At 49.2% G+C, this 13482-nt stretch overlaps 2 protein-coding genes across 6 annotated transcripts; one reads left to right on the top strand and one right to left on the bottom strand.

The window, feature by feature from the left end:
• Positions 1-254: 254 nt before the first annotated feature.
• On the top strand, positions 255-7238 carry LOC123402075 (flavin-containing monooxygenase FMO GS-OX-like 4). Of its 4 annotated transcripts, none has more exons than XM_045095936.1 (7): positions 255-969; positions 1052-1122; positions 1251-1403; positions 1519-1601; positions 3525-3660; positions 6532-6705; positions 6805-7238. In XM_045095936.1, exons 1-7 carry the CDS (start codon positions 429-431, stop codon positions 7009-7011), a joined length of 1365 nt encoding a protein of 454 aa, XP_044951871.1. In that variant the 5' UTR covers positions 255-428; the 3' UTR covers positions 7012-7238. The 4 variants fall into 4 exon arrangements, with proteins under 4 accessions (XP_044951871.1, XP_044951870.1, XP_044951872.1 ...); XM_045095935.1 differs by having other exon boundaries at positions 1034-1122; XM_045095937.1 differs by lacking the exon at positions 6805-7238 and adding an exon at positions 6199-6272 and having other exon boundaries at positions 1034-1122; positions 6532-6624.
• LOC123402073 (very-long-chain aldehyde decarbonylase GL1-2-like) lies at positions 7213-12733 on the bottom strand. Of its 2 annotated transcripts, XM_045095934.1 has the most exons (10): positions 12564-12732; positions 12223-12446; positions 11202-11446; positions 10590-10809; positions 10139-10260; positions 9488-9852; positions 8098-8304; positions 7901-8011; positions 7628-7801; positions 7213-7521 (listed from the first exon to the last, which is right to left on the bottom strand). In XM_045095934.1, the coding sequence occupies exons 1-10, from the start codon at positions 12612-12614 to the stop codon at positions 7366-7368; spliced, it is 1875 nt and encodes a 624-aa protein (XP_044951869.1). In that variant the 5' UTR covers positions 12615-12732; the 3' UTR covers positions 7213-7365. The 2 variants fall into 2 exon arrangements, with proteins under 2 accessions (XP_044951869.1, XP_044951868.1); XM_045095933.1 differs by having other exon boundaries at positions 7628-8011; positions 12564-12733.
• Positions 12734-13482: the final 749 nt, after the last annotated feature.

The raw sequence follows: 13482 nt of genomic DNA, 5'->3' as shown, positions 1-13482 counted from the left end.
AATTAGTTAGAAAAATCTGTTCGTTATGACGTTATTAGCGGTCTAGATGATTAGGTATTCTAGTTAACACCGTGTGCCTGGTTTGCAACTAGTATTCAAAAGAAAAGAACCTAAACGCAGGCGGCATGGGATAAAGGAGCACTGCGTACAAGCTACTGGCAGAGGAATCTATAGGGCCTGACCCTAGGTGATGTCAACTCAGTTGAAATACAGCTGAATATACATGCGTCAAATCTTTGTAATCATACTGTAGAATACGTACTGTACTATGCATGGCTGAGACAAAGGTGGGCGGGCCGTGTTGATATGACAGCAGGCCTGATATGCGGTGCTGATAGAAGCTGCATACGGAACGCGCAGGTAAAAAACCGCGTCCCCCCGCGACGCCGCTTCCTCTTGTCCTCCTGCCTGATTGGTCCGATACTCCGATGCCGTCGCGCTCGCTCCGTGTCGCCGTCATCGGCGCCGGGGCCGCCGGTCTGGTGGCGGCGCGCGAGCTGCGACGCGAAGGCCACGCCCCCGTCGTGTTCGAGCGCACGGACGGCGTGGGCGGCACCTGGGTCTACGAAGCCGACGCCGACGCGTCCGCCTCGCCGGAGCCGCCCGGTGGCCCCCGGCGGCGCTCGAACCTCTACGCGTCCCTCCGCACCAACCTCCCGCGCGAGTCCATGGGCTTCCTCGACTTCCCCTTCGTGGCCGGCGCCGACTGCGACATCCGCAGGTTCCCCGGCCACGCGGAGGTGCTCCGGTACCTCCAGAGCTTCGCGCGGCGGTTCGACCTCCACGGCCTCGTCCGGCTGGAGACGGAGGTGGTCCGGGTGAGCAGGGAGGCGAGCGGGGCCAGCTGGCGCGTCAGGTACACGAGGAAGGCGTCCGGCGGCGAGAAGCGCGAAGCGGAGGAGGAGGTGTTCGACGCCGTCGTCGTCTGCAACGGCCACTACTCCCAGCCGCACTTCGCCGACGTCGCCGGTAACGCATCGATCCATTCTCATCCTCAGCCGGCACAGCGCGTCACCAATCGAGCTCGTGACAGTTTGCTCTGCTGCCGCAGGCGTGGATGCTTGGCCCGGGAAGCAGCTGCACAGCACCAGCTACCGCGTGCCGGAGCCATTCCACGGCCAGGCACGTCCGTCGTTCCGCGTGTTTTTGCCCAGCGATTGTTTCCTTTTGCACTTGTGTTGAAAAGTCAGAAGATGCGCTGGTCGATAAGATCTGGAGTTTCTCAACAGTAAATTCAACTCGATTGGTAGGTTGTCGTGGTGATAGGGTGTGGACCGAGTGGCACGGACATCTCGAGGGACATCGCTGGCGTCGCCAAAGAGGTCCATCTCGCCAGTAGATCGGCGTTTGCTGCTACCAGCGACAAGCTGCCTGGACATGCTAATATGTGGCTTCATTCCGAGGTAATATCAGCATATCACAGTAATAGCAAAGTCAAGAAAAAGCAACGTTATGATGCAAACTTTGCACTGTCCCGACGACAATCCCATGGAAATCCTTCTCGGCATGTATGCGCAGATCGAGTGTGTTCAGGAAGACGGGAGTGTGGTCTTCCACGACGGCAGCCGCGTCAAAGCGGATGTCATCATGCATTGCACCGGGTACGTGTGCTCATCTCCTCGCGCTTTTCCCTTCTTCTTTTTGACAAAGTCTGCCCGTGCTTGGCTTGCCGATGCTCATCATCGTGTATGTTTGTACATGCGGCCTTCTGTTAAGAACAAAATTAATATACTTATTACACGTACTTCCTCCGTAAGGAAATATAAGAGCGTTTAGATCACTATTTTAGTGATCTAAATGATCTTGTATTTGTTTACAGAGGCAGTACCAACCAAGTCACCCAATTGGCTAAGCTAATTGGTCGTACAAGATATTGGTGCACCCTCCCTCATGTGTGGACTCACAAGACTTGGGCGTGATCACCAGGGCCTGATGGTCGCATAGAACTTTAAGAGAGAGGACCACACACATTCTAACTATATATGACGTGATCCAAGGCTATACTAAGTTGAATTACATGTAATGAATTCATGCTTCAGCGAATTTATTTAAAAGTCCAAACTGATGAAAAAAGACAAGCAATATGTTTCAACAGCTCCCCCCCCCCCCCCGCCCCTTCACATCTAGGTTTTTTTACTCCTTAATTGTTGTAGACCCGCATAATCCTTTTTTAATACTGCATTGGTAGAGTCTTAAAGTAGAGAACTAATCAACTCATCCAAAAGTTTAAGCTTATGTGGAGAGGTGGTTATTCCAGCAGTAGTCACATCACACCCAAAACTAGGGGTTGGCGGCATGTTTGGTTGGTGAACTAGGCTTTATGCATGAGGAAAATAGGAAAATAGGGATTTTTGCCTAGCTAGGCTGCCTAGGCTTTTTGCTGTTTGCCTTGCTACTTGGGCAATCACCTACTTGGGCTGCTCGGTTTTTGTCACCATGCATCTCGTTTTTGGATGATAGGTGTCCCATCTGGGCCGTCTGGCTCAGTTTGGTCATATGCCTGGACGCTTGGCTAGGCTAATCGCCCCTATAGTTCACCCAGCCAGGCTACCAGAGGATTCACCGGGTCACCAACAAAATAAGATGCATGCAGCTTCCAGACACGCTTCAGGCCAGGCAGGCAAAACAAAAAAATTGAAGTTAGATTCAAACTCAAAACTATGAAACCATAGATATTAAACACTGGAATTTCCAAAACAATTTAATTCCAACCTTAGCCACAATGGAAAAGTAATTTTGCATTTAGGTGTTTCCTTAAAATGTGACAAAATGCAGGGAATGCAGGAAATTCGAAACATGCAAACTTTCATAACAAAATTATAATTGTTTGTGCCATGTGCAAAAAAACTTGTCTTCTTTTAGGGTTTCAAAGCATTCCCTACATCCATGAACTTTTTGTAGTTTTTGAGATGCCCAAAATACAATTCACTTTTCAAAACTATTGTGATGTTTTTTGTAATGGTTTTGTAGAGTTCATGGTTCCATTTAGATAGCTTCCTCGTATGGGGTTCAAGTTGAGGCAATGACAATAGTTAACTTTTTTCGAAAAGGAGGCATCGCCCCAGCCTCTGCATCGAGTGATGCATGCAGCCATTTTATTAAGTATGAAGTAGTCTGAAAGAAATACAAAGAAGTCCGAGAAGCCGAAGAAAAGGACAATAGTTAACTAGATGATGGTTGCAATATAACTCATTGATGTTTAGTTGTATGGAACATGAATATTTGGATTAATCATGCAAGAACTAAAGCTGAAAAATACATATATTGATTATATTTTATTAATATATAGTTATAAATATTTATTGAATATATGTATCAAGAATGGAAAGACTTTCCCATGCATGATAGCATTTTGAGGTGGGCCTTCTCTGAGGGATGGTTGCATGTTAAAGGAAATACATTAGCGTGTATCATCCATTTAGTTATATAGGATTATGATTCGAAGTAGAATAATTTTATTAAAAATGCATGCCTTTGCTTATGCTATCCTTTTTGAAATGATGTTTATCTTATCCTGAGGGTAGATACAAGTACAACATCCCATTCCTCAACAGTGATGCAACCGTCTCCGTGGACGGCAATTGTGTCGAGCCACTGTACAAGCATGTGTTCCCTCCAAAGGCTGCTCCTCAACTCTCCTTCATCGGTTTGCCTTTAAAGGTTCGTTTCTATCATTATATTTTAGTGCATCTATATAGCAGGCTCATTATGTTTTGGCAATTGCCATAAGTTCTTCATTTTCTGTATGTTCATAAGAATAAGGATGTCTAGAATTTTGCGGCTCAAGTAATATAATACGGTACATATGTAGGACATGGTGTTTTGGGACATGTATCCAGGCGACTATTAAATTTGAGCCATCGGTAAGGACTTTGAGATCCGCCGGTAATATAGTGTAGAACTAAATACATGACATATACGAAGTGTCGAAGTGTGTACACCATCAATATACCGGTTCTAGTACAGACACATCATCGATCTCCAATGAATGGTTGGTCCAGAATTACACCTCGCTCGTCACCATGTCCCATAGTGCATCTCGACCTTTATAACACTTCTACATAAAAACGAAAAACGAATACAATGCTGGTCTCGGCTATGAGCTTAAATGCATGAATCTGTGGAGATGAGTGACAATGGTTGTTGAATAGTCAAGTAGAAGTTGTTCTCTCCATAGTTTCACTTTACGGATTTGCTAATTTTCATATGGGTATGAAAGAATTGTTTTTCCACTCGTGATTCTATATGGCAGTTGTTCTTAAGACAAAATATATCCAGAACTTCAGATGTTTTTCTTTGGGGAAGAGTTGGCGTCAATGCACGAGAAATTGCTCACGTGGTAATATGTGGCTATAGGCATGGCCTTCGTACCATTAGATGAAAGGAATTTGAATCAAGTTACATTAGATCGAGAATCCAAGATCTTGTGATCATGTCTCTTTAGAGCTTTCTCCTTGTATTCCTTTAGTGTAACACATTTGACTTTAGCCCTTACTGTTAATAAAGAATTTTTCTTGTTCATCCACTCATACCAAATTTACATCACCCAACTTTGTTGACATATTGATTCTTAAAGTTCCATGCAATCAAATAACTATTGTGAAGGTCAACCTCTAGGCCCAAAAAGTTTCAAGGATAACACCAAGTATATCAGTTCTCATCTTAGTCGAATCAAAGAATATATTTCTTTCAATAGAAATTCAATGTGTTTAACCTAGTATTTCATGAAAATACTAGCTGTTGAGATTTTTTATTTAGACAAAGTCAAGTAAATAATATTTAGCATAGTCTCTCAATTGAATCGAATGTTCCTAAATTTAGTGTATCTAAATAAAGCCTGGTACCTAATATGTATTGACATCAAATCCTGAATTCTTTGACTTGTATGCTTTGGTTGTTGTGGTCGGTGGCCTCCGATGTAATACACGACTAGTTTGATAGGTTAATAGCAGCGTACAATGTAGAGCACACGCCATTGATATGCTCTTTACTAGTGGCGTCCAGTACAAGAGGCACACCACAGTCTATGATGTACTAGTGGCGTGTGATGACCCTCAAGTATAGGGGATCGCAACAGTTTTCGAGGGTAGAGTATTCGACCCAAATTTGTTGATTCGTCAAAGGGAAAGCGAAAGAATATTCTTAAGTATTAGCAGCTGAGTTTGTCAGATTCAACCACACCTGAAAGATGAGTGTCTGCAAGCAAAGTATCAATAGCAAAGTAGCATGATAGCAACGGTGCCAGAAACAGAACTGTTGACGGCAGACTATTCCTAACTGTTGTATCAAGCGCCAGTAGGTTGCACGTGGACGAGTAACTATTCTTCCCCGACAACAGTGTCGGAAAAGATCTTGCAAGAAGTAACAGCGAAGTAGCAAGGAACGGTAGTAGCAGCAGCAGAGTAGCAACAGTAGTAGCAAAGTGGCAGCTACTACTACGACTTGATTATGTCTTAGGAAAATCGATCCAACTGAGTATCCTGACTTTGACTACCTTGAATGGCAAAAGTACATTTGCACGAGACCAAAAATATGCTTATGTCGGGGAGGGTGGAGGTCCTATCCAAAAATTATGCTGCCACCTACTTTAGATAAAACCTCAATGACCACTTGCTTCAATCGTGTACACACTGCTGTGAATGCGGCCGATATTCCAGTCTAACATAGACTCAGTGGCGTAGCTAGGGGGTGGACAGGGTGGTCCATGGACCACCCTGGAATTTCCCCAAAGCATGTATATGGTGTAGTAAAAAATATACTTCTTTGAAAATAAATAAATGTATGTAAATATTTATATTATTGGACCACCCTAGCACACTGATCTGGCTACGCTACTGCATAGACTACATACAAGCCTACAAAGCCAATGAATATAGGGTAGATAATCTGCATGGAAGAATGATCACAATATCTCTGGAAATATATATTGACAGCATTTTTTTTTACCCATACAAATGAACGTTATTTGGAGCACTGACCACATGGAGTGCGTGAACTTGCACTAAAAGAAGACTTGTTTAATTGTCTCTCGTCCTGAGCACAAAAACTATACTTATTGATTTCTTGCCATTTATGGCCATCTATGTTGTCCTCTGTCAAGATAATACCTATGCGAAGCTACCACATAGAAATCTTAATTTTTAGTGATACCTTCAATTTTCCTTTTTTCATGTTATTGTTCATTGAAATCTTGTGAAGGCGCCTGGTACATGGAGTGCACTGTCGGAGCTTTGTGGAGACCAACCTGGGCCATTGCCCCCCGAGCCCAGGAGGTTTGTTTGTATTATCATCAGTAAATTGGCCATGTAATCACTGAAATTCGCCCCCTCCCCAGCCCCTTTGCCCCTCTTGAAATGTGGCCCAAGCTCCGCCACGGATAGAGAGTACCGTGGAGGACCCATCTTCGCTTAGATTCCAGCGAAACTCACCCGGCTTTTGCTTAGATTCGTGTATCAAATCCAAGAACATATAGAAAACGTTGCGATCTTGAAAATGTATCTTAGATTGACTCTGTTCGGTACTTGCATCCAGGTGATCCCTTTTCCACTATTCGAGCTCCAGAGCCACTGGGTGGCCGGCATTCTGTCAGGGCGATTCCAGCTCCCGTCCGAGGAGGAGATGATGCGAGACGTGACGGCCTTCTACTCACGTTTGGGCGCTCGCGGATGGCCCCGAAGATACACCCACAGACTGCGAGATCGCGAGGTGCCGCGAAATTCGTCCGAAATAAGATTGTTTTCGTTGCTGTTCTAGATCGACCCCGGCGAGGTGGGATTTCTCTGTTGACGTTGCTTATGCCTGCAGTTCGAGAACGAGGACTGGCTCGCGGAGCAATGCCGGCGGGACGGGCCCGAGGAGTGGAGGAGGGAGATGTTCGCCGCGGCAATAGAGGTCATGGGAGAACGTCCGGAGACCTACCGGGACGAGTGGGATGGTGGTGACTACGACCATTTACTGGCCCAAGCAAACCGAGATTTCGCGGCGCATCTTCCCGCCCCTCTTTGGCCTTGATTGATCGTCGTTCCTTCTTGGTCGAAGTGTCGACGAGAGAGACAGTGGAACGGAGGTTGAGGAACCCAGAACGCGAATAGGATTACATAGCGATCAGTAAACACGAAGATGATAAACTGATGAACTCTACTGCTATCCCTTTTGGAGGGCTTTGGTCATAAAAGACGAGTCAAGAACAGGTGTGCTGCTGTCCTTGGGTGGTTCAATTAATCCAGTCTCTTGTCAAACCGGTATTAGTGGTACATTTGACATGAATGGAGTGGAGTACAATACAATACATGGGGGATGGAGGAGGGAGCGATCCTAGTTGCTTCGTTTCGGCTGCATTCCGCACCTGCGTCGTCCAGGGAGCTATCACACCGGCGTCAGGCCGTGCTTGAGCGCCGCCTTCCACACGACGTCGATCCGGTCGACGTCGAGCGCGCCCACCTCGTGGTGCTGCCAACCCTCCAGGAAATGCACCACTCCGCCGGCGTGGCACGCGTGCACCACCCCTCGCTCCATCGTGTACTGAAACACACAAACACAGCAGCCATCGATCGCCGTCAGTACACGCGGGATGGCATGGCGTGGATCATCAGACGGATGGTAGTAGTTTTATCGCTGTGTGCGTTACCTCGCAGGAGCCGAGGCCCTGCACGTCCTTGGGGAGCCTCATGGCGGCGAGCTTGCCGTAGGTGCAGTCGCGGCGGAACCCAATGATCGGCGGCACGACGAACTGGTGGAAGTGCGTCCCCGGCGGCGCCCACCGCTGCTCCCTCGGCGACAGCCACTTGCCCACGAGCCACGTCTGCACACCCAACGTTACCATCATGTAACACATCATCATACAAGGGCGGTACAGAACTACAGATTGATCAGCAATCGGATGGCTGAACGCCGGTGAGACCTTGCAGTTCTGCGCGGCCTGGTACTTGGTGACCTGCACGAGGTACTGCTGGAACTCCGCCGGCGCCTCCCTCTGGATCTTCAGGAACCTCTCCGACGACATCGTCAGCATCTGAAGCAACAAAGAGAAATTGTCACAACAAGTTGACCCCTCTGAATTAGCTATCTTTGTGAACTCAGGGATATACGGATACGTACGATGACTCTGATCCTTTTCCGGCAGAGGTAGAGGGCGATGGCTCTGCCGAGCTTGGACGTGGCGCCGGTGAGGAACACCTCCTTGGTGTTGCTGGGGATCTCGTTCAGGATCACGGCGGCCGTGAGGGTGTTGCCGTGCACCACCCTCACCCTCAGGTCAGGGTGCTTGTCCACGAACAGGATGCCACCTCCATTCAATGCCTCGTTCTGGTAAAAAAAAACATTAGCCGAGAGTTTTTACGATAAAAAATAATACGTACTTCTTAGAAAAAGATTGTTCAGAAACTGGATGCTTCCAGCGAGGCACTATTCTCGCATAAACCCGTCATTGTAAACAGTTTGGAATACGGTTTTTGCCCGGGTTTTTGTTATTTAACCTGGCAATTCTCTTTAAAGATCCGCGTTTTAAGAAAACAGTTTGGAATTGTGCAGGTACAGCAATACAGGCGTACACTGTACTAGCTTCTCTGCCGGCCACCGTTCGTTCAGCACGGCACAGGCACGGCCCAGGCCTGGAGCTCGAGCGGGACCAGGCCGCCGAATCCACGCAGAGATTTTGGCAGCGACCAACCCACGCGCGACCACCCGGACGGACGGCGCAGGCCGACTCTTCGCCGGCCCTCTGCAAGCCCTGTGCCCCTCGATCCACGCACAGTGCTTCGCCATTGCTGGTGCATGCATGCACCAGTCGCTACCAGCTTCCGCGCCGCGATTGGGCCACGTGAGCGAGGACAGGATAAGGCCGTGCCAAAGCGCTCCACGGCAAACGCCTCAGACCGGCCGGCTATCGATGGATAGATGGCTTTGTGGCCCACCCGCAGCCGCAGTGCTGTCCCCAGGCACATGTAAGCGTGAACGGCAAGGACAAGTTGGCCACCACCACCTTTGCTGCCGCGCCACCACCCACTGGTGCTGCTAGCTAGCGCATGGTGCTCCTGCCAACGACACAGTAGCGTCTAGTGTGCCTCTGCATGGCCGACCTCCCGATCCCGATCTCGACCGTGTACTCCCCCGGTGCGTTGTGGCTCGCCGGCCATTGCCGTTCTTCAATGCGCTCACATGCCTCCCGGCTCCCGTTGTAACTGATCTCTCGTCTAATTGACCGAGCAACCACTCTCCTCCTACCTAGCTAGCAGTACCGGAGCACTGTGCTACACACCAACTAGACACGGACACACCAGCAACGAGGAGGCATGGGGTAGTAGTTGCACTGCAGCATCCGCGAAAACGAAAAAGGCGCACAAGAAAGCCATGCTTCTGTTCTCAAGTTGTAGCATATACCAGTAGACTTCCAATCAATAATAACCAAGGCAAGGAAAAGAAGATGTGGTTTGATGCATTAATGGATGGCTGGATGGTGCTGGTGCAGTGCATGCATGCCACGACGCACCTTGTTGAGGGCGGCGAGGCTGAGGACCTTGACGCCCATCCTGTCGGCGCGGAGGATGGCGAGCTCGATCTGGCGGTTGATGCCCTCCTTGGCCGCCGGGATGAAGTACTGGAAGCCGTGGCGGGGCACGCTCCACGTCTGGTGGAGGCGGCCGCGGAGGTAGTAGAAGCTGACGAGGAAGGTCTTGGAGCAGCACCACATGAGCAGCATGTAGACCAAGGCCACGGGCCAGAAGGGCAGCAGGATCAGCCGGTTCTCGAACGGCACCGAGGAGATGGAGCGGAGCACGAACGGGACGTGCATCGACGACATGATGTCCACCACGTGCGCCAGGAACACGAACTCCGGCACCCCATCATTCTTCCCTGCATGCACCATGTACGTACGCACACACGCTCAAAAGACGGGCGTTGGTTAAGCAGGGTGTCACCAGGACCAGGTTAAAGAACTGCTGAACTGAACGGGACCAACACGGCAACACATGTATGCAACTATGCATGCCTCGTCAATCAATGTTGCTCCGGCTCGTTCGTACTCGATCGTCCTGCGGTGCGCATGCTAGCGATGCGACTACTGCTAGCACTACTGTGTGAGAATAAAATTGATGAGCGTAGGGTCCTCGGCCTCCTTGGGTGATTGTTAATTGCGTACCTTGGTAGATCTCCTTCTGCAGCTCCCATGACTTGGAGTTTAGGGTACCGCCCAGGAGGTCGAAGAGAGGCATGAAGAGGCAGAAGTTGGAGTCCTTCTCCCTGTGGTGCAGGCTCAGATACCTGCATATACCAAAACATTACCATCAAATTTAACTTTAATTTCCATTGCAACCGCTTGATAGAAGGACGTAAAGAAACAAACACGTTACTGCAACAGCTTTACTGTACTCTGCAGAGGATAACGGATGCCTAGTGTGTCACATGCAGACGGCAGAGGGGTGGATTTTTTTTTTTACCACGCGTGAATAATGACTGCCTTTACGGCCAAATAATTGCCTACTACTCCCTCTCTAAACTAATATAAAAATGTTTAGATAATTAAAATAGTGATCTAAACGCTCTTATATTAGTGCTATTGTAATGTGAGAGAGAAAAGGATTTGGACTTACGTCGGGGTGTAGAGGAGGTATCTGAGCGGTGGGACAGCCTCGAAGACCCTGTGAGAGATGACCTCCACATTGCTGTACCCCATGCTCCGAAGATAGTCGAACGTGAGGAGGTGCACGTAGACCAGGCCCACGGACCCAGCCCCCATCAGGAAGGCCCCTGCCAACGGGACCCCCATCGTCAGCGTCAGCAGCAGGGCCTCCAACGGCGTGCCGAATCCAGCTGCGACCAAACACCAAGAAGAAGAAGAAACTTGGTCAAGGGTGGAAATACTTCCTAGTTCCTACCAGTAATTGTAAGTTGTAACAAACAACTTTTTTTCTTTAATCATAGTATTGTGTAACTCACAACTTGCATGGTAACTATTGATGCTGCATGCAAGGCTGCGGGCATGGTAAAAATCGCATTCTACTAGGGAGAATATCGTGCCACAATTTGGTTGGTAGTGGCGTCTGGTGCATGTCACGAATCACAGAGAAAAGACGGGGCTGTCATGCAGCACGGGCACACATGCTTTCTCTCTTCTTTTTTCGCTACTCGGGCTGTTTGGTTGGGTTGGGTTGGCTGCGATCCAGCGGCCGTGCTTCCTTGCTGCGCACCGCGTACATACGTACCTGTCAGTGGCTGGGTCACCGGCGTGGAGTGGTGGCCGGCGTGGTACTGGCTGAAGAAGAGCGGGGCCCCGTGCAGGGCCCGGTGGGCCCAGTAGAACACGGGCTCTGAGAAGCCCACATGCAGCAGCAGCGCGATGCCCAGCCCCCGCGGGTCCCACACGCGGAGATTCTCCAGCCCCGGGAGGAGCAGCGGGCCGTTGACTAGCGCCGCACCAATCAGCGTTTGCAACACCAGGAAGTTATCCCTGCGGGTGGGTCCAACAGAGCAAGAAAGAAAAAAACAATCACTTCATCCCTCTGAAAAAAATGACAAGATAAAACTTACACCGTTTTACCGGCTTACTGTACTTATTACTCCCTCCGTTCCTAAATATAAGTTTTTCTAGAGGTTTCATTAATAAACTATATACGGATGTATATAGACATAATTTAAAGTATAAATTTATTTATTTTACTCCGTATGTAGACCTTTAATGAAATATCTTAAAAGAATTATATTTAGAAACGGAGGAAGCAGTTGTTGTCAGCTCAAATCATTTTTTCACCAGAAAACATGTATGCCGACGTAAATTGTTGAAACAATATAATGCGTGGCATATATTGACCGGGAAAAAGGGAGGTCGGGAAACGTCATGGCGGTTGGAGGAATGCTATGGCAATTGCCGGAGCGCCCGACGTGTCCAACATCTCTTTGGCTCCACGGAGTCTAGCTAGAGTTGTAGAGTCTAGACGCAAGAAACATTCTTGACCGCTCGACACGAAAATGCTCCATCTTATAGGCTGGAGTTGCATTCAATGGCGCCATAAACTAACTGTCGTGCTGCACCTTTTTTTTTTTTTTTTAACTCGTGGAGGATGCTTCTTACTCGTGTCCACGCGCTTCGCGTTGAAGCAGCGAGCTCCGGAGTAGCTGGGGAGCGAGGCAGGAAAACTACTAGAGCGCTTGTTAATTACCGAGCTACCGGCATGCAGGTGGCGTGCCGAGCTCGAGGAGAAAGAGGAGGGGGGAGAGTGTACGTACCAGTCCCACTCGTGGTCGACCTGGCGGAAGTCGACGCCGTCGGGGACGACGCGGCGGCGGCGGGTGAGGAAGAGCATGTTGCTGTAGGAGAACCAGAACTGGTACGTGAGCCCGCGGGCGGAGAAGAGCAGCAGCAGGTGCAGCCACCGCGAGCCCAGCGGCGCGCCGCCCTGCTCCGTCCACTCCTGCGCCACCTTCCACACCAGCGGGGCCAGCAGGAAGTACTGCGCGCGCGTCCGTCCGGCGATCATGCAGTTGCAGCACAACGGCGGTGTCAGTCAACGAGGAAAAACATTGAGACGGGCGGCGAGGATGAAAAAAAGGAGGTGCTCGGTGCGTGCCTTGTATATGCCCAGGCTCGCCCATGGCCAGGAGGAGAGAGGGGGCGCCATGGCCCGTGTCCTCCGGAGCGGGAGCTGGAGCTCGGTGGAGGAGGAAGGGGACGGGGGGCTCTCGTCTTCTGGCACGAGTGTGATTTGATTTGCCGGAGCCTCTCCGTGCGTACCTGGGGCTGGGGATTCCCGTGCTTATAAAGCGGAGGCCGGGAAACAAAATCAAGCGGAGTGGTACGCTGAATAATTGTAGGTGACTCGGGGCGTGGGGCCACGGGCAGGACGATGAGGGACGGCTGCCACGTGTACGAACGGAACGTATGGGTGTGATGCATACAGTACAGTATACAGCGCGATGGGTGGCCGGTAAATGGAACAATCGAGAGACCCATCGTCCTGGTATGAACCAGTAATTTTTATTTAAAGTTCAAGCATCTTTGTCATTCATTAATAATAGCATGAAGCAACGGAAAACAATAAGATGATGAAGGTCGTAGGACCAGAAGATCCGAAGATCAAAGAAAAAAAACAATCCTAATGGCTGCACCATAACACTTCATACAAACCAAACTAGACAACGCAGCTGCGACTATAGAAAACTAGGCAAGGTTGACGTCACGAAGGATCACCGAATGAGCCACCTGCCACGCATCATCGTATATCAACCAGTAATCTTGTCTCGCAATGTAAGTAGTGATCTACACGGTCTTTGTCCCATAATATAATACATTTTTAAGCTGGTTTAGCTTGTAAAAACATCTTACATTATGAAACGAGTACACATTAGGCCAACTTCAACCGGTCGACATAAACTGACATTTTTTTTACTGTTTATTGTCCTTTTGGATCAGCCGAAAAGGCGCGTCCGCTTTCGTCTGTGTTTTCGATGTCATAGCATCTTACCGAGCAACACATTTGGTCCGTCCAG

This window comes from Hordeum vulgare, chromosome 6H (genome assembly GCF_904849725.1).
Source record: "Hordeum vulgare subsp. vulgare chromosome 6H, MorexV3_pseudomolecules_assembly, whole genome shotgun sequence".
NCBI lineage: Eukaryota > Viridiplantae > Streptophyta > Magnoliopsida > Poales > Poaceae > Hordeum > Hordeum vulgare.
The sequence above is the reverse complement of the archived record's forward strand: the minus strand, read 5'-3'. Positions and strand labels throughout refer to the sequence as shown.

Coding starts and splice junctions, on each gene's coding strand:
- LOC123402075 (XM_045095935.1), top strand. CDS start 429: ATGCCGTCGCGCTCGCTCCGTGTCGCCGTCATCGGCGCCGGGGCCGCC. Junction 1,123..1,250: donor CGGAGCCATTCCACGGCCAG/GCACGTCCGTCG, acceptor CTCGATTGGTAG/GTTGTCGTGGTGATAGGGTG. Junction 6,706..6,804: donor ACAGACTGCGAGATCGCGAG/GTGCCGCGAAAT, acceptor TTATGCCTGCAG/TTCGAGAACGAGGACTGGCT.
- LOC123402073 (XM_045095933.1), bottom strand. CDS start 12,614: ATGGCGCCCCCTCTCTCCTCCTGGCCATGGGCGAGCCTGGGCATATAC. Junction 11,447..12,222: donor GTCGACCACGAGTGGGACTG/GTACGTACACTC, acceptor ACCCACCCGCAG/GGATAACTTCCTGGTGTTGC. Junction 8,012..8,097: donor GGAAAAGGATCAGAGTCATC/GTACGTATCCGT, acceptor TTGTTGCTTCAG/ATGCTGACGATGTCGTCGGA.